A 25,952-nucleotide genomic window follows, 5' to 3' on the forward strand; every position below is an offset into this window, starting at 1 on the left:
ATCCGCTGGAAATCGGTCGGCCCGAAATATATCCGCGGAAAAATATCCGCTGGATCGTACACACCGCGGATCAATTTCAGCGGATCGATCCTCTCGTGTGTACGGGGCCTTAGGCTGCATTCACACTACAACGCGGCGTATTTTACTGCGAATTGCCGTGACAAACTGCGGCGTTTTGTCCCGCGATTTGCCGCGACAAAAAGCGGTAAAATACGCCGCGGTATCATACACAGGAGGGGTGATCAACATTGTCGGCTATGGCCGAACGCCGAAAGCCGCCTGAAAAAAAGGTCCGGGACTTGTTTTGGGCTTCAGGCGTTTCGGCGTTCGGCGTGGAGATGTGAACCATCTCCATAGCCGACAATGTAAACTCACCCCTCCAGCGTATCAGGGGCTGCTGCGGCGTCGCGCTTCAGGCGTATATACGCCTAGGTGTGAATGGGCACTTAAACACTGCGTTGTGTGTGGCCGCGGGAATGCGTGCGATTTATACACATTCCCACACCTGCACTCACGTAAACTTGCTAAATGCACATGTGAAACTGCACACTAAACGGGGATTGTGATGTAAACAAACCCCTAGGGGAGACTTTTTTAGAAGGTGTATTACCGGTTGATTCTGTGAATTTGCAGTACAGCTTGCATTGAATTATATGCAGTGATGCAATAAAAATACATGTGTGCGTTTGTCTTTTGGGAGCTTCATTGATATTCAGGAGCATATTGAACTTTAGAAAGCCAACCTATATTACTTTAATATGCTTTAGATCAATGGAGAAAAGAACATGAAGATGTGATTAATCCCAGAGCATGGCGCTATCACTTCATTTGATCACGTTAATACCATTCTAATTAGGAAGTACCCAGCTGTGATGGGCGATGAGGGAATTTTATATATCAGACTTTGATGTGTTCTACATTGCTTTGATTTCTGGGTAATAGAAAATAAACAGCATTCCTTTTATCCCTAACATACGTCTGTGGATAAATTCATCTTGCACTCCAATTCTCACAACAAAACAGAAAACGTATGCATAGTTTGCATACTGGTTACCAAGTTAGGATGACCCTAAACAATGTATGGACTTTTTGGAGGGAAACCCGTACTGAGGGAAGGATAGGTTACCATTTCTAAGTCGCCTGGCAGCAAAACATTCTCAGTCACTGACCCAGAAAAAAAAAAGTTGCAGCAAGCTAGGTTAGGGCAACATGCACTGCACTACATTGAAACAAATGAGGGGGCGACATTTAATTTAAAAAACAGTGCGTTGTAATAAAAAACGATACCACAATGCATTTAATAATGCAACGTTATGCACATCATCTCTCCATGTCATTGCGCATTCGCCAACGCATGTTGCAATTTACTATAGAGTGAAGGCTGGACCAGTCCATGACTTTGGGGGCATCCAACAAAACCGTATTTGGGTGTATGTGTTACCTTTTCTGCCCCCTGCAGGCCTATAACCACATTTACCAGCAAATCTTGGCTTTGTTATTACTATCACAGTAGCTGACCTTGCTGCTCCTTTATGTATCGGCACTATCTGCACTGTAGAAGATGTATGATGTAGCAACGTTATTTTGTTACATTGTAAATGGTCTGGCTCATTAATAGCAGATTAAGGCCCTTTTCACATGTGGATGACAATTCCGTTGCGAATGAAAACGGGACATACATTGGTCCCTATGTGATGACCATCCGCTGACACCCGTAATCATCCGCCTCTGCAAAGATCCGATTTTTCGGACGGAAGAAAATCCCATTTTTCTTCCGTCTGGCGGATCGGATGAACACGGACATACGGTCCGTGTTCATCCAATCCCCCCATAGGGGAGAGCGGAGGAAAGACAGGGAGGTCCCTGCACAGTGTGCGGGGACCGCCCTGTCAGCCGCCGGCTCAGCGGGGATTTTACGGAGGATCCCCGCTGAGCTTGACGGACACATGGAAGCGGATCATTACTGATCCGCCCCATGTGAAAGGGCCCTAAGGGAGTGATCTTTGGTCTTTCTAGATGTCAGTTAAAGGAAAAAAAAATTTGCCTAAAATTAATGTCTGCAAGGTAGACAGACAGAATAGTGTAATGATTCTGTTAAAAAAACTAGTAAACACCTATTAAATTCCTTCATCTATATCACCTCCGGCATTCTAGTTTCTGTTCTCTCATTCACTTCCTGGTTTGCATCGCTCGTTTTTTACAACCCCTTTAAGGCCCGATTCACACCTTTGCATTTTTATAGTGCTTTTTGCAGATTTGCACTACAGTAGGGTGACCAGTCATCCCCGGTTACCGGGGACAGTCCCCGGATTTAGTACATTGTCCCTGGAAAAAATCTGTCCCTGGATTCAGGGGCAGTGCCTCTACCCATTGCTGACAGCCTAGTCCTAGCAGGACTTGCAGAAATGTGAATATCTATCCAGCATAGCAGGGTATGGTGGGCAAGCCGGGTGTGTATATGACCAAAAAAAACGAGTGGAGCTGTCAAATCGGAGCTCTGATGTTGGGAACGGGTGGAGCCGATATGCAGAGCCACGCCCCCTTTGTCAAACCTGTGCATAATAAAATTTAAAATATGTACATCAATTTTACATTTTATTATGATATATAGATATATAAATATATATATATATATATATATATATATATATATATATATATATATATATATATATATATAGGGTTTTAACTACTATTTGCTTATTGCAGCTCTGCAATATTTCTTACCGTTTGCAGAGAGGGTGACACCATCATTATGTTCCAATACATTGGTTGATTTGCATCTCTGTTATTATTATTGTATGTAGGGGGTTTCACCATTATTTGAGCATTGCAGCTCTGTAATTTCTCCAATATTGTGGAGTGGCTGCTGCAGGGGAGAAGAGCGAGTGCCGACAACGGCTGGGCCATGGGAGCTAATGGGTGACATCTTTGTTGCGAGAATTCACAGCCATTGCCATTCGCTCCTTTACAGCTACAGGATTCTATGACCAACTGGACCAGAGTGGATTGAAGAGCACTACGGAAAAGGCTTAGTGCCCATTTAGATTTTCCACATCAATAGAGCGAAGTACACCCAGGTACTCTGTGAAGGTCCGTTCAGATTGTTACATTACAAAAACACATAGTAATGTGCATTTCTCTGCAATGTATCACAACACACATACCAGAGTGCCTTACTGCAATGGCACCCCAACACACTGGCTACTAAGATAACACCCTAACACAGTGGTCATCAACCCTGTCCTCAGGGCCCGCTAACAGGCCAGGTTTGCAAGATAACTGAAATGCATCACAGGTGATATCATTTGCTGCTCAGCGATCGCAGTAGTCGAGTCTGCATCTCCCCAAGGTAATACATAAAACCTGGCCTGTTAGTGGGCCCTGAGGACAGGGTTGATGACCACTGCCCTAACGCATATGGCCACTAGACCATGCTAAGCATTTTCTATGACGTTTAGTGCCATCTAGTGGTCAAATGTGGTACTTTCTGTTTTAAATCAATGAAAAAACATTTGAGCAGCATAGGAAATAGCCTAATAACATTCTTCTTTTGTCCTATTTGCACCGGACCAAAGTACATGCCCTTTTATTGGGCAAGCAGCTATGCATCCCCCCCATGGCAAAAAAGGCATGCTGCAACACATTGAATTGTCCCTACATTCAGCGCTCCCAGGCTTGAACTGCACAATGCTTAAAATTTATCAGAACTCTCTAAAAGGTTTGTTGAATGCAGTGTTTTTATTCCATCGTTTCTAAGCTAAGAACATAAAAGAAAATAATCGAAATAGAGGTATAATTGTCCCAGCACTTACAAGGTTAACCGCATGCAGAGCTTTATCATACTCACATGGTGTCACTTACCTTTTGAGAACATGGTATAAGTAGGCAAGTAAATGTGTTTGTTGCCTTCTAATAATGTGGTGTCTGGTTCCAGCAGTGAGTAAGTTGGTGTGAATGATTTGTGCTCCTCTGTAGCTCGTTTACAATCCTTCTTTTTTTATTATTCGCAGTTTTAGCTGCTGTAGGATGCCCATCATCTCTCCCATTCTGAGACCAGAGATTATCCTATCTTCTAAGGATTATGGCCCACCTGAGTAAGCTGGTGAATCTTCTTGTGATAGTTGTCACTTGTTTGTAAGATTTTTGTATGCATGACTTGTATCTGATGGTAGTAATGTACTGACTTTTAATAGCAAATGGTCTGTAGGGAAAAAATCTTGTTGGGAGAAAAAAGTTTTTATATATTGTGGACCAATGTTTCTCAACAGGTCATGTTTTCAGGATTTCTCTCAGATGAAACGGCTGTGGTAATTACTATGGCAATGAAACTGATCAAATCACCTTTGCAAAATCATGGGACGCCTGAAAAACCTGACCTGTAGGGCGCCTTGAGGACTGGAGTTGAAAAACACTGTTGTGGACAATGTTTAGATCATTCTCCTCACCAGGGCTATGTAATCATTGTATATTGACAGGTCATGCAATACAGGTGTGATGTGTGGTTTGCCTTTTAGAATAAGACCTGTTTTCTATAAAGATGTGGCTGTGTCATTTTTCCCTAGAGGGAAATGCTGAGTTAAAACAGTCAGAAATGGTCTTTATTAGGGTTGTCCAGATACCGATACTAGTATCGGTATCGGGACCGATACCGAGTATTTGCGGGAGTACTCGTACTCGCGCAAATGCTCCCGATACCTAAATAGAATACTTTTTTTGTATTTATCAACATGTTCTATGAAAATTCTTTGAGTTTTTTACTACTGCGTGACAAGCAAATAAAACATTTTTATTCATTTTTACTCATTTTTATTCTTTTATAATGTCTTGAGTTAGAGTTCTTCATAATTCTAAAGAAAATATCCTTAGTCTGTATTGTGGTTTGAAAACTGTCACATGACATTTAAAAAAAGGATCGGTATTCGGTATCGGCGACTACATGAAAAAAAGTATCGGTACTTGTACTCAGTCCTAAAAAAGTGGTATCGGGACAACCCTAGTCTTTATAAACATTAAAAGGTCTTTATATTTAACCACTTGACCACTGGGCACTTAAACCCCCTTCCTAACCAGACCAATTTTCAGCTTTCGGTGCTCTCACAATTTGAATGACAATTACTCAGTCATACAACATTGTGCCCATCTGAAATTTTTGTCCTTTTTTCCCCACAAATAGAGCTTTCTTTTGGTGGTATTTGATCACCTCTGGGTTTTTTATTTTTCGCGCTATAAAAGAAAAACACTGAAAATTCTGTAGAAAAATTAATAAAAATCTAATTTCTGTCATATTAGCAGGTATTGCAGAGTATGGGGGGGGGGTTATTGCAGAGTATGGGGGGGCTATTGCAGAGTATGAGGGGGTTATTGTAGAGTATTGCGCAGGGAGGGGTGGCTGGATCTGTGACTGCATTTGTCACAGATCCAGCCCACAGCAGCTGCTGCTGCTTCCGTTCTCCCCCCTCTCCTCTCAGACTGTACCGATCGGTACGGAGAGGGGAGGGAGGAACCGGCGTCATAACATGACGCCGGTTTGTTTACAAGTGAAAGCTCCGTCATTTGACGGAGCGATCACGTGGTAAACGGCCGCTACCAGTGGCACTTTACCGCGATCTGTGATGCGCCGGGTCTTCTAGACCCGGCGATCACAGATGATTCCGGGAGCGCGCCCCAGGGGGTGCACGAGAGGAGGATTCTGGGAGGACGTCCCAGGGACGTCCTCCCAGAACAACTCCACCGCGCTGTAGACGTCTTTTGTCTATGGCGCGGTGACAAAGAGGTTAAAAAATAATAATAAAAAATTGCAGGATTAAGCAGGCCACGTGATGGCCCTTGGAGTAGGAGCGCTCACCTATAGGACACCTAAAACAAGTGTCAGAGCAATGTACTATGAATTTTCTTGCCCCTGCTGTGGTGTGTGTGGTTTTTTTTTTATTCTTGGAATATTTCATAATATAATTTAAACTACCATAATAAGCTAAATGCAAGACAACAAAAATATATAAATCTATGAATTACTACTAATATCACCATATAGACCGATAAACCCATATCAATCTATATCATATACGTGCGTGTATAATAAGTATATACTGGTGCAATCAAATTTAACTTCTGTTTTATAATATATATCACCAGCTACAAGTGCTACAGTGACAAAAGCTCAAATAAAACTGGGTTTATCTGTATAAACTTTAACAGGGTTTTATTTGTATACGTAAATATTGGGTGATATTGAATTTGGCTTATTTTGGGAGTTCAGGTTATATAGGATTAATTGCCATGTAAATATTTGTTTTATATATCTTAAAAAAAAAAAAATCCTAATCCATTTATATATTTTATTTAGTGTGTGTTTTCACAGAATATTTATTTTATCACCATTCCCCCCTAACAAGAATATTTAAAGTGGTAGTAAAGCCTTCTTTTTATTTTTACCTACAGGTAAACTTATAATAAGACTTGCCTCTAGGTAAAATTAATATCTCCTAAACGTGCGCCATTTAGGAGATAGTCACCCTGCATGCAGACAGCAACATCCCTGGTGCGTGCGCTCTGAAGGTTAGGCATACCTGGCCGGACCTTTAGAGCTTCATGTCGGAGCCGAGTGACATCATCGGCGACACCGACTAATCACACAACGGGACCGCGCAAACCCGGAAGAAAGACCAGGGTAAGATGTGAACTGTGACAGCGCGCTGCTGGAGGGCTTTGTTCTAAGGTGAGTATGCCATAATGTGCTAGTAGGCATTGATATTGCCTACTAGCACATTATGCAATTGCCTTACAGATGTGTTTTTGTTTTTTACCAGCCATGGTTTACAACCGCTTTAATATAATTGTGTCGCGCTACCCCCGAAGGAGCCGCTGATTTGTTATTGGGATCGGCATATTGAGTTACCTTGATATGGCGTATGAGTGCAGTTGGAGAACAAAGCAGTGAGCGAAGGTCCAGACAGTGAATAAAGGGTTTTCCAATACTTTATTCCAGGCCAACATCAACATTAAGTGGGAAAAGCAGGTTGATGAAGAAAAAGGAGAACCGTGTCAGGCCCGGATATTAATTGAGCAGTACTTGCTCAATAGAGTACCAAATTATAACACGTCGCCACTCTTAGCTGGAGTGGGTAAAGTGCCCCCGGACAGACCCCTCTCACAAGCCTGGCAGCCGAGGTGTCACTTAGGATTCGCTGGGAGGAACAGATCTCTCTCACAGGCCTGGCTCTAGGGCCTCTGCCACAGGCCTATTACTTTAAGCGAGCTAGATGGATAAATGGAGCGAATCCTCCCAGTAGGTTTTAGCATAGGTCACCAGATGACAGCAAAACGTACCTGTCAACATTCCGGTCACCAGATCCCTGATTGGTTCGTTCAAGCCCTGTTGGACAACCTGCCTCCGGGTTCTCCTCAAGCCGACCCCCCCAATTGAACGGCACCCAGCCTGGGATCCTTTCAATAGAACTGGGGACCCAGTAAGTCACTGGAGTCCCTTTTTACCTCCAGATGAGGGTTTATGTAGACTGCAATTCTGGCCTGGTGGGCCTCGCTGGCGGGGTCCATGGATGCCCGCACCCTGAAGGTGGATGCCGCACGTGCAACCGGGACCCCACAAACCTTTTCTAGCACATGACACCTGTCCAAGATATACCCTTCCCCAGCATGCCTTGCGAGGGAGAAACTTCTCTGATTGGCTGCTGGGGAAAGTTGCTCTGCCAGAACCCCTCTGGTGCCAACTGCTGGCCAGGGATGGTATTGCATCCCTGGAGCTCAGACTGACCCAGTGGACGTTTCTGGAGTGGCAGAAGTCCCAATTTTAGCAAATTTTGAATGGGAGCAAAGTAACTCTCCCATTCCCCACTAACTTTCGCTTAGTGCCCATACTGAAAGTAAGGGGGCGCTACAATTGCATACAAAAAGTACAATAATCTTGAACTTTTATAAAGCTTTGAATCTCAAATGCTCGATCGGTCACAATTTAAAAGTTACATCCCGTGTAACTTTTAATTGTGGCCAATAAAGGGTGTTTGAGATCCCAAGGATGTGTGCCGCTTTATGAAAGTTGAACACTGCTACACAGTAATCAGGAGCTGACATCGAGCACCATCCTTCTGCACAGCAAACTGAGGAAACCCAGGGTTGAGCAGCAGAGAGTCTCTTGACCCACCAGAATCCATGTGTTCTCCATGGCTGGGTACGTGTCCCTTAACGTGTGTTTGAGTTGGTTTTAATGGCAAAATGCATCCAAATGCATCCAAAATTACAGCATGCCTGACTACAAACTTACTGGATTTTCTCATGTCTATACATTCTTCCCTCCGCTGGAAACGATACCAACATACACAGTAAGCCACAGGGGCGGACTGACCATTGGGACTCTCAGGCACTGCCCGAGGGCCCCATGCCACTAGGGGGCCCCATCAGGGTTGCCAGGCTCAATAAAACCAGGGACAGTATGTAAAAATCTGTGTTTGTTTTTTTTTTTTTTTTTTTTTTTTACATCTGTCCCTGATATGTCCGAAACCGACATGCTTTTAATGTGAAAATTCTGAGATTTTAGCTGCCCCGCCTCTGCAATGCCTCCTGGCGTGGTGGCTATCTGTAAGCCTGGGGGCCCCATAATGTTCTATTGCCCGGGGGCCCCATTATTTGTCAGTCCACCCCTGGTAAGCCATCCAATGTAAATATGCCTAAATGCTCACCTAATTTGATGCCCTTTTACTGGCTTTAATCATTCCTGGTACCATTCTCCAAGTTGTATGTTTTTCAGGAGCCATCCAAAGAAAAATACCAGCAATGTTTGGTGCATTCCTTCTTCTTGTTGCAGGTAGTTTATATTTTTCCTTTTTATCTTTCAAATGCTTGCTCCATCTTTCATATCATTGACTGGAATCATTGTCTGAATATTACCTTTAGCTTGTTTTTGTGAGTGTTATAGCAGCTTTTGTGAACCTATCAGCTCAAGTTTGAGATGTTAAATGCAGATCCTAATGAGTGGTATATGTCACACTTCGCTCTCATTCACATTGAATGTGACTTGTGCGACTTCATCTGAAATCGCATAATTTCAAGGCTGCATGTCAGAGCGATTTCAAGTGCAACGTGGAAGACATCTGCACGGCTTCACGCACAGATGTCTATGCAAGTTGTAACCGAAATCGCAAGAAGTAGCGCACGAGCTAACTTTTTCAAATCGATGAGGCACCGCAAAGTCGGCGTTGCACAGATTTGAACAGTGCCATTGCCGAGTTCCACCCAAAAATTGAACTTCCGCTTTTTGGAATACCCCCCCCCCCTCCGGTGTCACATTTGTCACGTTTCAGGGGGAGAAGGGAGCAGATACCTGTGACTGTATGTACAGAGGAGGAGTCCTTATGGAATTGAGCTCCTATATCCTGGTGTTTATATATAATTAAAGACTAGGGATGGGCAAACAATTCGGCTTGTGCATAAGTTCGGGCCGAGCTTTGGTTGTTCGGGTGTTCTGGCGAACACCGAACAATGTGTCGAGTTCGGGGAAAATTTGAAAGCCGCGGAACCCCATTAAAGCTAATGGGACACTAACATGAGAAATCAAAAGTGCTAATTTTAAAGGGTTATATGCAAGGTATTGGCATAAAAAGTGTTTGGGGACCTGGGACAAGGGATCATCCCCACAACCCTTACCCGGTGGTTGTGGGGGGCTTATCAGAATCTGGAAGCCCCCTTTAACAAAGGGGACCCCCAGATCCCAGCCCCCTTATGTGAATTTGTAACAGGGTACATTGTACCCCTACAATTTCACCCCAAAAAATGACAAAAATTGGAAAAAAACACACACAGCTTGGGACAAGTCCTTTTTAAGAAAAAAGAAAAAAAAATCCAGCAATGTAGTCCTTTCACGACCCGATGATACACACGATCGATTTCGCCTCCATGAGAGGCGCCCGCCAAATGACGCGGACCTGCCGTGACAGCTCTTAAATAACCGAGGGCCGGGCCACCTGTGACGTGCCCGGGTGACCCTGCCCCCCTCTGACACAACGGGGGTTTCTGGTGGTCTCACGGGAAACCCCCGTTGCATTAGAGGGGGGCAGAGTCACTCGTACATGTCACTGGGTAACCCTGTCGTTTCTCCATTGCGTCAGAGGGGACGGGGTCACCCGTGCAAGTGACGGGTGGTCTCTCAGCTATATAGGCACGATCGAGTCAGCGTTTTTATTCTCCGTATCCTCCGCTCGAGAATGGATTTACATTGTTGGGGGGGGGGGGGGGGAATATATATTTTTCATAAAGGACTTGTCCCAAGCTGTCTACTGTGGTTTTTGACAATTCACATGGGGGGGCCGGGATCTGGGGGTCCCCTTTGTTAAAGGGGGGCTTCCAGATTCCGATAAGCCCCCTGCTTGCAGACCCCCACAACCACCGGACAAGGGCATCCTCCCCATGTTGAGGGCATGTGGCCTGGTACAGTTCAGGAGGAGGGGAGCCGCTCTGTCGCCCCCCCCCCCCCTCTATTCTTGTGGCCTGCCAGGTTGCGTGCGCGGAAAAGGGTCTGTTATGGATTTTTGGGGGGAACCCTACACTTTTTTTTTTTTTTTTTTTTTTTGTGCTGGGTTCCCCTTTAAATCCATACCAGACCTGAAGGGTCTGGTATGGATTTTGAGGGGGACCCACACACCATTTAAAAAAAAAAAAATTGGTGCAGGGTTCCCATTAAAATCCATACCTGAAGGGCCTGGTATGGAATTTGGGGGGACCCCCGCACATTTTTTTTTTATTTTGGTTCAGGGTTCCCCTTAATATTCATACCAGACCCAAAGTGCCTGGTAATGGACTGGGGGGGAACCCATGACATTTTTTTCAATTACTTTTATCTGAATTGCCAGGACCCGACAATTCAATATACCTGCGAGTAGTTACTTTTTTTTTTTTTTTCTTTAGAAATGTCATTTTGTGCAGGGACTGTTCTAAACATGGTGAAAAATGTGCCACTTTACAGGCATACTATAGACACCCCCCAGGTACGAAATTTAAAAGAATATTTCACTTTTATTGTTTCACTTTAAGCATTACTAAAATCACTGCTCCCGAAAAAAATTGCAGTTTTTTAAAACTTTTTTTGCATTGATACATGTCCCCTGGGGCAGGACCCAGGTCCCCAAACACTTTTTTATGACAATACCATGCATATAAGCCTTTAAAATTGGCACTTTTGATTTTTCATGTTCGTGTCCCATAGACTTTAACGGTGTTTGTGTGTTCGAACACATATTTTTTTGCTTGTTCAGCAAGTTCTGGTGCAACACTGTCTTTGTGTTTGGAGACCTGAAGACAAGATCTGCGGTGATGAGGAGGCCCTGAGCTAGTACTAGGACAGAGCTGCTTGTTTGTCAGATGGATTCAGCAATAAACTCAAGAAGCTATGGGTAGCTGCAGATGATAAACTATTAGGCCCCATGCACACGAGACGCTGCTAAACTCGAGTTCAGAGGCATTTGGGCATTTTTTTCAACTGCCCCTGAACACATTTAATGTTATCCTATGTGTCCATGCACACGTTCACGTTTTTTGGCGTTTCAAAGAAGTTGGGTTTAGGGCCGTTTTTCCAAACCCAAAATTTTGGGTTCAGAAGCTTTCAGCTTTTGCGTTTTAGACGCAAAACGCCGCAAAACGCGGCACAAATAGTTCGATTCTGAGCTTGGGGAGGGTCTACAGTGTTTTGGGGATAAACGCTGACAGCCGCAAATCGCGGTAAAACGCGGCAAAACGCCGCGCAATTCGCGGCAAAAACGGGCGTTTTAAATGCCGGTTTTTGCCTTTGAAAAGCTGAGATTAGAGGCGTTTGTAATGGCGTCTCGTGTGCATGGGGCCTTAGAACATAGAAATACTTGCATAATACTCTCTTCAGGTATTGGTAGCATGGACAGGTGGCTTAGTCCTTCTCCCTCTAGTCCCTCTCCCTCTAGTCCTTGTTCCTCTCCCTCTTGTACCTCCAGGATCTGGGGGAATACTCGGAATGGTCAGGGGTGGGTAGTGGGGTCCCACAAAGGGTTCTGTGCTATTTAATTCATAAACGGCCTGGAGGATGGGGTAAACGGTTCAATCTCTATTTGCGGACGATACAAAGCTAAGCAGGGAAATGGCTTCTCTGCAGGATATGGAAACCTTGCAAGAAGATATAAACAAATTAATGGGGTGGGTAACTACGTGGCAAATGAGGTTTAATGTAAAATAATGCATTTGGGTGGCAAAAATATGAGTGCAATCTATACACTGGGGGAGAACCTCTGGGGGAATCTAGGATGGAAAAGGACCTGGGGGTCCTAGTAGATGATGGGCTCAGCAACGGCATGCAATGCCAAGCTGCTGCTAACAAAGCAAACAGAATACTGGCATGCATTAAAAAAGGGTATTGACTTCAGAGATAAGATAATTCTCCAACTCTACAAGGCGGTGGTCTCAGCAGGGGGCATTGAAGGTAATACTGACATATAATCACACACATAGGTTGGACTTGTCTTTTTTTTTCAACCTCACCTACTATGTAACCTATGTAACCATAGAGTCAGAATGTGACACAATACATAATTGTACATTAGTGTGACAGTAGCAGCTGACAGTAGAGGACTCCTAAGAAATGCAGTTGGCTTGGCAGTGCGAAGTCACTGACATGGCGTAATCGAGTAGCAACTGAAATCTGAGCCAAGTCGGATCTCTGTAAGCTGGTTCTGTACACTGCTTCAAAGGGGCCATTTTGCTATATGAGAGGATATTACTGCAATCCATGCTTTTCTACACACCACCCTCATTACTGTACACGTACCTGAATATTACAACTTCATAAAAAAACAGACATTGGTGTGGAGCCTGCAGAATTGTTTAGATGTGTATCCAGTATTTATACATCCAATGAATCCACTTGGGATAAATGGTAGTCATTAGGCAGCCATTGCAGCCACGTCCAACTTATCTTAAGGAGGGCTTGTTAGTGGTCAGAACTGTCTAAACCTCTGGTTTGCCATTCATATGAAACCCCAAGAGTTTAAAGAAAGCTGCTTCATGTTTGGGTTGGCTGCAAAAATGCTTTGCAGAAGCTTACTGTAGACATTGCTTGTCAGGGTTGGGTTTACAAGTTGATGTCCAAGTGAGTCGGGTCTAAGCTGGTGCTAGACGGGTTGGAAAGTCTCAGACACTTCGGCTTCATGCAAATTGGCATTGATGCCCATTCTGCAAGCAGGCTGCGTTTGTTTTTTGTACATGCATTCATCCCAAGCTGCACACAGGCAGCCTATATTGGTGGATGCAAATTCAACAGCTGCATGGACACAGCCGCAAACTTTACTTGCACGAAGGAGCTAGTGCATGGATCTGAATGCACAGTGCTTGTGTTCGGACCCATGCACCTGCCCCCCCCCCCCCCAAATTTTGTTATGTGACTGTGTACATGGTTGGACTTTTGATATTTTTTTTCTTTCAGTCAGTTTGGCTCACAACTCCAGCACTGGATTAGACAACTGTAAGTAAAGACTTTTTTTTTTTTTTTTTTCTTATGTTTGGAGCACTAAATCCTAATAAGTTTCCTTATTACATTGGCTTCTGCCCTTCTCAATATTAAGTAACAATACCAAAGGTAAGGGTATATTGTTGGGTAAAGTAGTTATTCCTGTGCTGCAGTGGAAACTGTGTGCAGAGGGTAAGGGCGCGGCAACTACCGTAAGGGCCAACCACTACCCACAGTGAGACATGGAATGTCTATTTGCATATTTGCACATTCATTTATCAATTATACTATTTTGGTTATTTAAACATTTTACCACTTACACCATTCTATGCTATTGGAGCGCAACTCCATCTCTTGATTTTTTCCAATGGTATATTGCTGCTTAGAGTTGCAGGCTAATTTTTTTTTATTAATGAATTTATATAGTGCCAACAGTTTAGACCGCACTTTACAATACAAAGGGAGACAGTACAGTTACAATACACTAAATTTGGGAGGGTTAAGAGGACTCTGCTCAAAAGAGCTTACAATCTATTGGGTGGGAGAAGTGGCACAGAAGTAAACAACACTGAGGGATGAGCCGATGGAAGAGTAAAAGGTTCAGTTGCTAGGTGGAGGTGAGATGGGCTTCCCTGAAAAGATGAGTTTTCAAGAAATGCCTAAAGGTAGGCGGAGTAGGAGATAGCCAGACAGATGAGGTAGAGAGTTCCAGAGGATGGGAGAGGCCCTGGAGACGCGCATTGAGAGAGGAGACGAGGGATCTAGCGAGCAGGAGGTCTTGGGAGGAGTGTAAAAGATAGTTTGGGTTAATTTTTTGAGATTAATGTCGCTCAGGGCAGAGTTGTGAATGGCTTTGTATGTTGGTCTTTTAAATTCAATTTGCTGGGCTAGTGGAGGGGTTGCAGACACAGTGGTTCTTAACCACTTACCCCCCGGACCATATTGCTGCCCAAAGACCAGAGTACTTTTTGCGATTCGGGACTGCGTCGCTTTAACAGACAATTGCGCGGTCGTGCGACGTGGCTCCCAAACAAAATTGGCGTCCTTTTTTCCCCACAAATAGAGCTTTCTTTTGGTGGTATTTGATCACCTCTGCGGTTTTTAGTTTTTGAGCTATAAACAAAAATAGAGAGACAATTTTGAAAAAAATGAATATTTTTTACATTTTGCTATAATAAATATCCCCCAAAAATATATAAAAAAATGTTTTTTTCCTCAGTTTAGGCCGATACGTTTTCTTCTACATATTTTTCGTAAAAAAAAATCGCAATAAGCGTTTATTGATTGGTTTGCGCAAAAGTTAATAGCGTTTACAAAATAGGGGGTATTTTTATGTCATTTTTATTATATTTTTTTTACTAGTAATGGCGGCGATCAGCGATTTTTTTTTATTTTTTTTTTTATTTTTTTTTTTTTTTTCGGTATTGCGACATTATGGCGGACACTTCGGACACTTTTGACACATTTTTGGGACCATTGGCATTTTTATAGCGATCAGTGCTATAAAAATGCATTGGATTACTATAAAAATGCCACTGGCAGTGAAGGGGTTAACACTAGGGGGCGGGGAAGGGGTTAAGTATGCCTGGGTGTGTTCTTACTGTGGGGTGGGGTGGGGGGGGGGTGGCCTCACTAGGGGAAACACTGATCCTTGGTTCATACATTGTATGAACCGAAGATCAGCATTTCCCCTGCTGACAGGACCGAGAGCTGTGTGTTTACACACACAGCTCCCGGCCCCCGCTCTGTAACGAGCGATCGCGTGTGCCCGGCGGCGATCGCGCCCGCCGGGCACACGCACGGGAGTCAGGGGCGAGCGGGGGGCGCGCGCGCGCGCCCCTAGTGGCGGCTGGGAGAGAGGACGTTATACTACGTGCTCTCGCCCAGCCGAGCCAACTTGCCGACGTATAACGGCGGTGGGCGGTCGGCTAGTGGTTAAGGTAAAGGAGTCTGGCAGCATGCATAAGGGAGGGGGGGGGGAGCCTATGTAAAGGTAGGCCTATGAGAAGGGAGTTGCAATAGACAAGGCAGTGAATGAGGAGCTTGATGGTTTCATTAGTTAAATGGGTGAATTTTAGAGTTCTTACAGAGGTACGGTCTACAAGGTTTGGACAATGATTGGATTTGGGACCAACAGGAGAGATCAGAGTCTTACACCTAGTACCCTGATTTGAGGGGAGGGCTGATGGTTATAGTATTCATCCTCATGGAATAGACCAAGTGGAGGGCATGGGGGGGGGGGATATACAAGCTCCGTTTTAGAAAAATGTTTGAGGGTGTCGTGAGAGGTAGCAATATTGGCAGATCTTGGCAGCCTCCCTGACCAGTTTTTCTTCTCATCTTTTCCTACATTTTTGAGGGATGTTCAGTTCTTCTTAATGTCACTGTTGTGCCATATTTTCTCTGCTGGATGATGACTGTTTTCACTGTGTTCCATGGTGTGTATATATAATGCCTTGGAAATTCTTTTGTACCCTTCTCCTGACTTAAGTGTTTAATGCTTGTAGGTATGGGTCATTGAAGACAAGGACACCGAAACTGCAGTTGTGATCAGAGAGATGAAAGGGGGTGTTGGTCAGTTTGCAAGGAGTGCAGAGATGGGAGAAAACTAGGTCAAGGGTATTTATCACTGGAGTGAGTTGAGGTGTGTCCATTTTGTTAGGTCAAATGATGAGTTTAAGTTGAAAAGTTAAGCTGTAGCCAGGCTCTTAACATTAACAAGGATGTTGAAGTAACTAAGAATGATGGATATTTCAGAAGGGAGAACATGGGGTTACCAGACAGGTCTTTAAAGTGTGATACTGGTCCAGGAGGCCAATAAATCACTGCAAGAGAAATTGGAAAAAACAAATGCAGCAAGTCGCAAAAGAAGGAGGGGTAGAAGGGACTTGACAGATACTCAGTTGGTTTAAAAATAATCCTCTTTCTTTATCGTTACATCACGGGACACAGAGCGGCATTCATTACTATATGGGTTATATGGAGTACCTTCAGGTGATAGACACTGGCAATCTCAAACAGGAAATGCCCCTCCCTATATAACCCCCTCCCATAGGAGGAGTACCTCAGTTTTTACGCCAGTGTCTTAGGTGTTAGTCATGGTTTAGCTTGCCTCCGCATCCTTGGGATTAGGTGAGCTAACCGGTTCTGTCCAAAAAAGCCTCAGCGCTAAAGTGGTCAGTAACCGGACCCCAAACCCTTGGGGTATAGCCCATAATGCTTTTCTTTTTAGAGAGCTGGACCCTGGGCCCAGAACTTAAAAACCTTTGGGTGCCTAATGTTTTCTGTTGCCAGAGTGCTATATGGGCCCAGGACAGTGGATCCTTCATAGGAACCCAGGGCCTGAAGGTCTAGACATCCCCACCGAGATGGGGGAAGATTGGGCCTCTTGCTTGGCAAAGTCCTGCGGCATGGAGCAGGTAAGTGAGGGGAAAACTTGCGGAACTTGGTTCTTAGCAGGTTTTTTCTGGGGGGTCACAGGGGACATGCCTAAAGTTTTATGCACTGCATCTGGCAAACCAGTCACATATCATAAAGATAGGATGGCTCTATATGTATTATTCCCCATAAGATGTGACCTCCCTTGTAGTGTTGGAAAAGCATTGAGTGGGGCCTGTGTATAAAGTGTATGTGTGTGTCAGAGAGCTGTGCTTACCTGCAAGCCTCCAGGCGATGCTCCATTCAGTCTTCCTCCTCAGAGCCTCAGAGAATATTGCAGTCTTCAGAAAACTGTTTTCAAGCCTAGGAATAGGCTGTTTCTTTTCCATCTCATAGTTTTTCTTGCAATACTACTCAGGGGGACAGAATGTTTTTTCTTTCCTAGATTTGAAAAAAAAAAAAAAAAAAGAAAAGTGTCATCTAGGGGAGAGGAAGCATTTTTTATCCCCCAAACAGGTGTTTGGGCATTTAACTATTTATAAGTCCCAGGTACCAATAAGTAGCAGGTGTACCTCGGTATTGTACCATGGCATCAAAAAACAAGTCAGAGGGTACAACAGGTGGGGATTCCCCCAGAGAGTCTGAGGTCTCGGACAAAGCTATGCCGCTGCTTTCCCCACAGGGAGCCTTGGGGCCATCGGGATCTGGGGCTGGAGCTGACGCGAGTCAGTCCAGCCCTAAGATGGTCACGGAGGAGGTATTACTCACCTCTTTAAAAGAGATGCAGAAAAGCATGGGAAAAATGATAGCCGCAGATATGCGGGGCAGTAAGCGGAATAGATCTCCGTCGCCCGAGCGCGGACCCTCAGAGGAGGAGGTCCTTTCCTCAGGGGAATTGGACGACCTCTTGGACAAGGACCAAGTAGGTTCAGGGATCGAGGATCCGGATACAGAGGAGTCTGGGGCAGTCTCCCTGAGGGAGAGCTGGTGGATTCAAGGATTGTCGGACTTGGTCCATAAGGCATTCAACTTGCCAGTACCAGATCTCCAGGTATCGACGGTTTCAGCTTTGGGCTCACTGAGGGCGCCTCAAAGCAATGCTGTTTTTCCGATCCATCCTCTATTAGAGGGAGTTTTGTTCCAAGTTTGGAACAAGCCAGATAAGATCTTCTTACCACCTAAAAGATTCTCTGTCCTATATCCTATGGAAGATAAATTTTCCAAAAGATGGGCTACTCCTGCAGTGGACGCAGCCATCTCATGTGTTAACAAATCGTTAACATGCCCTGTAGAAAACATACAGGTGTTCAAGGATCCAGTTGATAAGCGCTTGGAAGCACTACTTAAGAACTCCTTCACTGCTGCAGGGGCAGTAGTACAGCCAGCTGTGGCTGCGATTGGGGTCGCTCAAGCATTATCGGATCAATTTAAGCAGATGCTTAAACTTATTCCTGCTCAGCAGGCAGAAGAATTTTCGGATGTCCCTAAGGCCATATGTTTTACGGTAGACGCAATCAAGGATTCTATCCAGCAAGCGTCACGTTTATCGTTATCCCTTATCCATATGAGAAGACTCTTATGGTTAAAGGGCTGGGAGGCTGAGCCCCCATGCAAGAAGCTCCTGGTAGGGTTCCCCTTCCATGGAGGACGACTCTTCGGAGAAGACCTAGATAAATACATTCAGACCATTTCAAACGGCAAGAGTACTCTCTTGCCAACTAAGAAGAAGGTTCAGGGGCCTGCGTTTAAACGACAGTATTCCCCTGGGCAGGGGCCCTCTAATACTAAGCAGTATCGACGGCCTCCTGCAAAAGCAAGCTTCGGCTTCAACAGCAGATCACAAGGACAGGCTGTTAGAGGCAAAAGGCAGTGGTTTCGCAAACCAGCAAAACCAGCCCCCAAGCCAACCTTATGAAGGGGCGCCCCCACCCACGAAGGTGGGGGGAAGGCTGCGACTCTTTTCAGAGATTTGGGAAGCCAGCATTCCCGACGAGTGGGTACGGTCTTCCGTGGCCACAGGCTACAAACTAGATTTCCTAAGGTTTCCTCCTCCTCATTTCCAGGAGTCGAGAATTCCAAACGATCCGGAGAAGGGAGCCGCATTAAGATCGGCATTAGATCATCTACTTTCCCAGGAAGTAATAGTAGAGGTACCAGTCCTGGAACAGGGGCTGGGCTTCTACTCCAACCTATTCATCATCCCAAAGGCCAATGGAGATGTCAGGCCAATTTTGGACCTAAAGATGGTAAATGCATACCTAAAGGTCCGCTCATTTCGGATGGAATCCGTGCGGTCAGCAGCTGCCACACTCCAAAGGGACGACTTCATGGCGTCCATAGACATAAAGGATGCCTACCTTCATGTTCCAATTTATCAGCCACATCAAAGATATCTACGCTTCATGGTGGCTTCACGTCATTTCCATTCGTGGCGCTTCCCTTCGGGTTGGCTACGGCCCCCCGGGTGTTCACGAAGGTCCTAGCTCCAATCCTAGCCAAGCTAAGGATCCAAGGGGTCACGATCCTAGCATACCTGGACGACCTCCTAGTCATAGATCACTCACGGTCCAATACCTCGAGAGGTTCGGCTGGGTCCTAAATCGAGAAAAGTCATCCTACTGGTTCTAAGCAAAAAGGAACCGACTATTCGCCTAAGTATGAGGTTACTAGGCAAGATGGTGGCCACATTCGAGGCGGTACCATACGCCCAGAGCCACACTCGCATCCTGCAGGCAGCCATTCTGTCAGCATGGAGCAGAAGGCCACAGGCCTTGGATATCCCGTTGCCGCTCTCATCAAGAGTCCGACAAAGTCTGTGTTGGTGGTTAGACCCTCAGAATCTACTGAAGGGGAAGTCTTTCAGCCCAGTGGCTTGGAAGATAGTGACCACAGACGCCAGCCTGACGGGCTGGGGAGCAATTTTGGATGGTTGCACTCGCCAAGGTACTTGGGCAAAGCTAGAGAAGCAGTTGCCCATCAACATCTTGGAGCTCAGAGCTGCTCGACTAGCCCTCAGGGCTTGGACGTCAAAATTGCAGGGGTTCCCGGTGAGAATTCAATCAGACAATGCCACGGCCGTGGCATACATAAATCACCAAGGGGGAACCAGGAGTCAAGCCGCTCAGAGAGGTGAGCTTGATTCTCCTATGGGCAGAGGCTCATGTGCCCTGCATATCGGCAATATTTATTCCAGGAGTGGACAACTTTCAGGCGGACTTCTTAAGCCGCCAGACTCTATGGCCGGGGGAATGGTCTCTGCATCCACAAGTCTTTCAAGCACTCTGCCAAAGATGGGGAGTGCCGGACGTGGATATCATGGCATCGAGACTCAACAAGAAGCTAGACGGGTTCATGTCCCGCTCAAGGGATCCGATGGCCTGCGGAACCGATGCGCTGGTTTGCCCTTGGCATCAGTTCAAACTGCTTTATGCGTTTCCCCCGCTCCAGTTACTACCCCGCCTGCTGCGCAGGATCCGGGTGGAGCACATACCAGTTATCCTGGTAGCTCCAGCATGGCCCAGAAGGGCATGGTACTCACTAATCCTAAGGATGGTAGTGGGAGACCCTTGGACTCTGCCTCTAAGGCCAGACCTGCTATCGCAAGGTCCGATCCTCCACCCTGCCTTACGGCATCTAGATTTGACGGCCTGGAGGCTGAATCCCTGATACTCAGGGGTAGAGGTCTGTCTCAGAAAGTAATCTCTACCCTAATCAGAGCCAGGAAACCGGTCTCTAGGGTGATTTATCACAGGGTCTGGAAGGCCTATGTAGGCTGGTGTGAGTCCAAACTTTGGCTTCCTCGCAAGTTCACCATCGATAGAGTTTTAAGTTTTCTCCAGCTAGGAGTGGATAAGGGATTGGCATTAAGCACAATCAAGGGACAGATCTCAGCTCTGTCAGTGTGGTTTCAGCGGCCGCTGGCCACCCACTCGCTGGTTAAGACCTTCCTTCAAGGGGTCTTACGTATTAAACCTCCTGTTAAATCCCCGCTTTGTCCGTGGGATTTAAATCTTGTTCTGTCAAGTTTACAGAAACAACCGTTTGAGCCGTTGGCTGAAATTCCTTTGGTTTTACTGACAAGGAAGTTAGTATTTTTGGTCGCCATAGTTTCCGCAAGAAGAGTATCGGAACTGGCGGCCTTATCCTGTAAGGAACCATATCTTATTTTTCATAAGGACAGGGTCGTTCTACGCCCTCATCCTTCCTTCCTACCGAAGGTTATATCCAGTTTTCATTTGAACCAGGATTTGGTATTACCATCCTTCTTCCCTAAACCTACTTCCAGAAAGGAAGGGTTGCTGCATACCCTGGATATTGTCAGGGCCATGAAGGCCTATCTTAAAGCTACAAAGAAGATCCGGAAAACAGATGTGCTGTTCATTTTACCGGATGGGCCCAAGAAGGGGCAGGCAGCTGCAAAGTCCACCATTTCTAGGTGGATTAAGCAATTAATCACTCAGGCCTACGGCTTGAAGGGGTTGCCTCCTCCAGTATCATTAAAGGCTCATTCTACTAGAGCCAGGGGCGCCTCCTGGGCAGCACACCACCAGATCTCTATGGCTCAAGTTTGCAAGGCGGCAACCTGGTCTTCTGTCCACACATTTACAAAATTCTACAAGTTGGACGTAAGAAGGAATACTGATACTGCCTTCGGGCAGGCAGTGCTGCAGGCTGCAGTTTGAGACCCTCGGATTCCGGGGGCTCCTCTTTTTTTGAGTTAAATTTAAAATTTAAGATTATTTTTCTCAACTAAGTTGGATTTATTATGATTTGAGTATATCTCTAAATTAAATCCTTTTGTCTTGGAGATGTTCTCCCTCCCCTCATTGTAAGCATTGCTTTGGGACATCCCATATAGTAATGAATGCCGCTCTGTGTCCCGTGATGTACGAGAAAGAAAAAGGGATTTTTAATACAGCTTACCTGTAAAATCTTTTTCTTGGAGTACATCACGGGACACAGAGCTCCCACCCCTCTTTTGGGGACCATTTTGGGAGGCATACTGCTTGCTACAAAACTGAGGTACTCCTCCTATGGGAGGGGGTTATATAGGGAGGGGCATTTCCTGTTTGAGATTGCCAGTGTCTATCACCTGAAGGTACTCCATATAACCCATATAGTAATGAATGCCGCTCTGTGTCCCGTGATGTACTCCAAGAAAAAGATTTTACAGGTAAGCTGTATTAAAAATCTCTTTTTTCCCTCCACTGGGTCTGCGTGAGCAGGGCCGGCCTTTGCGTTGTGCGATCGCACAAGGCGCCTTGGACAATACGGGCGCCGTGCGGCTGTCACATCTCGCCAGGGCACTTGAGGGAAGGGACTGTGAAAAAAAAACTTTGACAGACCACTCCCATCGCACGGGACCGCTGAGTTGAATGGGAGGGCCATCAGCTCTCCATAGAACATCGTATGCAGAGTGACTGCCTCCAAGCAGCAGCGTGAGTGTTCTCCCTGTCCCTGCTGCTCTGTGAGCTGGTTCCGCCCCCTCCACCTCTTAGATCTCTCACTGCAAGTCCGTGCGATCCTATCTCTCCTCACATCCCTCATCTCTCGTCCCCCCCTCACCTGTCCTCAGTCATGGCGGGGTCCAGCTGGAGATACGTGCTTTTAAGCTGGAGCCAGAGAAGTTGCTGCAAGCAAGTTCACCAAGAGGTCAGATGCAGGGGGGGGGGTGTATGTGGACTGTGGAGGGAGTTGGAGCATTCTAAAGTCCAGCCTGGACACTGACATGGCTGGGGGGGCTTCTATACATTGAGGGGGGCTGAGATTTCCCTGGACTCCCCCCTGTACTGGGAACATCCCATATGTGAGGAAGTGACAGGAACCCAGCATGGGAAAGGGGGAGTCCTGGACATGCTGGGACTTGTAGTGACTGTGTGGCAATCCCTAATTCAGTGCCACAAGAGGTTCAGATGAATGTGCTAAAAACATAAGGTACACCCCTAACAGAGATCATTAGCACACTACTGGGTTATATTACAACTAAGAACACCAGTGCTGCACATAGATAAAAATGTGCAAACAAACCAGAATAAACTGATAAAAATAAAAAATTCCTTATATACAGATCAAATTCATCAATAAAGTTCAAGTGAATGTGCACATAACAAATAAATATAATAAGACAACCTTAACCTACTGGATATTGCAACCAAAAGCACCAGTGCTGTAAACAATCTTGATGTGAGGCCCCGTACACACGACCGAGTTTCTCGGCAGAATTCAGCCAGAAACTCGGTCGGAGCTGGATTCTGCCGAGAAACCCGGCCGTGTGTACACTTTTCAGAGAGGAAGCCGACGAGGAACTCGTCGGGCCGAAAAGAGAACATGTTCTCTATTTTCTCGTTGTTCAATGAGGAAAGTCGGCCCGCCGAGCTCCTCGGCGGCTTCCACACTGAACTCGCCGAGGAACTCGATGTGTTTGGCATGTCGAGTTCCTCGGTCGTGTGTACGGGGCCTGAGGTGTGAGGTGAGCTGTTAGTACATATGGAGTGATCACACCGTCATATATTCATTTCTATCACCGCTGGGATCTGTTTGATGTATTTATTTGCTTGGACACATTGATGTGGGGTGTGAAACACAAAAAAGGACACTTTATTGAGGAACTTTATCATCCTATGAAATATATTTGGTTTATCTATTTATTCACCATATTTGCACATATTTCGATGTTTTACAGCACTGGTACATTTGGTTGCAGTACCCAGCAGGGGCATCTTATTTGGATATTGCTACCGCATTAATGAACTTTATCTGCATGTGGAATTCTCTTGCTTTGTTTGCACACTTTTCTATATTTGCAGCACTGGTGCTTTTGGGTGCAATATCCAGTAGGGTACTATTGATTTTTATGTCTTATACTGTATATTTATTTGTTATTTGCCGCGTTGATCATCTATATAGAAAAAGGTATGTCCCGCTAGCATTTTTATAAAACAAACGTCGATTCTCATTCTACTAAATAGCCTAAATGCAATGATAATTTTTTTTTTTTTTAGGTGAACCTCCACTTTAAAGCGGGAGTTCACCCATTTGTAAAAAAAAAAATTTTCTCCCCTTAGCTTCCTGCTCGTTCGGTCTAGGGGAATCGGCTATTTTTATTAAAATATGAGCAGTACTTACCCGTTTTCGAGCTGCATCTTCTTCCGTCGCTTCCGGGTATGGGTCTTCGGGAGCGGGCGTTCCTTCTTGAGTGACAGCCTTCCGAGAGGCTTCCGACGGTCGCATCCATCGCGTCACTCGTAGCCGAAAGAAGCCGAACGTCGGTGCGGCTCTATACTGCGCCTGCGCACCGACGTTCGGCTTCTTTCGGAAAATCGTGACGCGATGGATGCGACCGTCGGAAGCCTCTCGGAAGACTGTCAATCAAGAAGGAACGCCCATTCCCGAAGCCCATACCCGGAAGCGACGGAGAGGATGCATCTCGTAAACGGGTAAGTACTGCACATATTTTAAAATAAATAGCCGATTCCCCTAGTAAAAACGAGCAGGAATCTAAGGGGGAAAAGTGCCCTCTAAGGGTGAACCCCCGCTTTAAGCAGCGCACATAGCAAAACATGGCCTATCATGAAAGGGGGGTAAATCTTCCAGAGGTCCAATTTTTTGCCCAGAGTTTATTTATACTTCAGGCAGTCTGTAATTGGCCTGTACTGGTACCATGTACCCTCGGCTATGTCTGCACCTCTGTCATATGGAAAACTCCTACAGAGGATCACTTCATGTTTGTGACACCCCAGGTTTATTGCCTGAAGTATAAATAAACTCTGGGCAAAAAAAATTCACGGTTTAACCACGTGACCTCTGGACATGACAGGCCATTTTTTGCGATGTGCACTGCATAACTTAACAACTGCGCGGTCATGCGACGCTGTACACAAATAGAATTTGTATTTTTTTTTCTCTGTGGTATTTGATCACCTCTGCGTTATTTTATTTTTTCCGTGTTTTTTTGTTTTTGTTTTAACAAAAGACCAAATAAAAAAATAAAAAAAAAAATGTTTTACTTTCTGCTATATAACATATCCAATTTTTTAAACGTTTTTTCATAAATTTAGGCCAGGGGTCTCCAAGCTTTCTAAACAAAGGGCTGGTTTACTGTGCTTCAGGCTTCAGGAGGGCCAGACTGTGGCCATTTGGAGTACAAAATGTCCTGATGTCAGTGGGGAAAAAACCATGCTCCATCTTTGGTGTCAATGGGAAAAATTGTGCCCCATAATTGGTGTCAATGGGAGTAATGGTTGCCCCATAATCGGTGTTTTCAGGAGAAATTGTGTCACATCATTGGAGTCATTGGGAGAAATTGTGCCCCATTATCGGTGTCATTGGATGAATTGTGCCCCATCATTGGTGGCAGTAGGAGGAATTGTACCCAAGGGCCAGAATAAAAGCAAGCAAAGGGCCACATCTGGCCCCCTGGCCGCAGTTTGGAGACCTCTGATTTAGGTCAATGTTGTTGGTACAAAATATCCTAATAAGTGTCTACAAACTATAGGATATATTTATGGATTTTTTTTCTTTATCGTACATCACGGGACACAGAGCGGCATTCATTACTATATGGGTTATATGGAGTACCTTCAGGTGTAGACACTGGCAATCTCAAACAGGAAATGCCCCTCCCTATATAACCCCCTCCCATAGGAGGAGTACCTCAGTTTTTACGCCAGTGTCTTAGGTGTTAGTCATGGTTTAGCTTGCCTCCGCATCCTTGGGATTAGGTGAGCTACCGGTTCTGTCCAAAAAAGCCTCAGCGCTAAAGTGGTCAGTAACCGGACCCCAAACCCTTGGGGTATAGCCCATAATGCTTTTCTTTTTAGAGAGCTGGACCCTGGGCCCAGAACTTAGAAACCTTTGGGTGCCTAATGTTTTCTGTTGCCAGGGTGCTATATGGGCCCAGGACAGTGGATCCTTCATAGGAACCCAGGGCCTGAAGGTCTAGACATCCCCACGGAGATGGGGGAAGATTGGGCCTCTTGCTTGGCAAAGTCCTGCGGCATGGAGCAGGTAAGTGAGGGGAAAACTTGCGGAACTTGGTTCTTAGCAGGTTTTTTCTGGGGGGTCACAGGGGACATGCCTAAAGTTATGCACTGCATCT

At 45.5% G+C, this 25,952-nt stretch overlaps 1 protein-coding gene across 4 annotated transcripts in view; it reads left to right on the forward strand.

The window, feature by feature from the left end:
- Positions 1–3,900: 3,900 nt before the first annotated feature.
- Positions 3,901–25,952, forward strand: part of LOC120908962 (protransforming growth factor alpha-like) — a 47,331-nt gene continuing 25,279 nt past the window's right edge. The window contains exons 1-4 of one of the 4 annotated variants that reach the window (XM_040320497.1): positions 3,923–3,939; positions 4,014–4,097; positions 8,750–8,821; positions 13,454–13,492. In XM_040320497.1, coding sequence (XP_040176431.1) covers positions 4,085–4,097; positions 8,750–8,821; positions 13,454–13,492 — 124 coding nt within the window. In that variant the 5' untranslated portion in view covers positions 3,923–3,939; positions 4,014–4,084. Of the gene's footprint in view, positions 3,944–4,013; positions 4,098–8,749; positions 8,822–13,453; positions 13,493–25,952 lie in introns of all 4 variants that reach the window. The other 3 variants (XM_040320499.1, XM_040320498.1, XM_040320496.1) reach the window with 3 other exon arrangements.

Source organism: Rana temporaria, chromosome 8 (genome assembly GCF_905171775.1).
Source record: "Rana temporaria chromosome 8, aRanTem1.1, whole genome shotgun sequence".
Classification (NCBI taxonomy): Eukaryota; Metazoa; Chordata; class Amphibia; order Anura; family Ranidae; genus Rana; species Rana temporaria.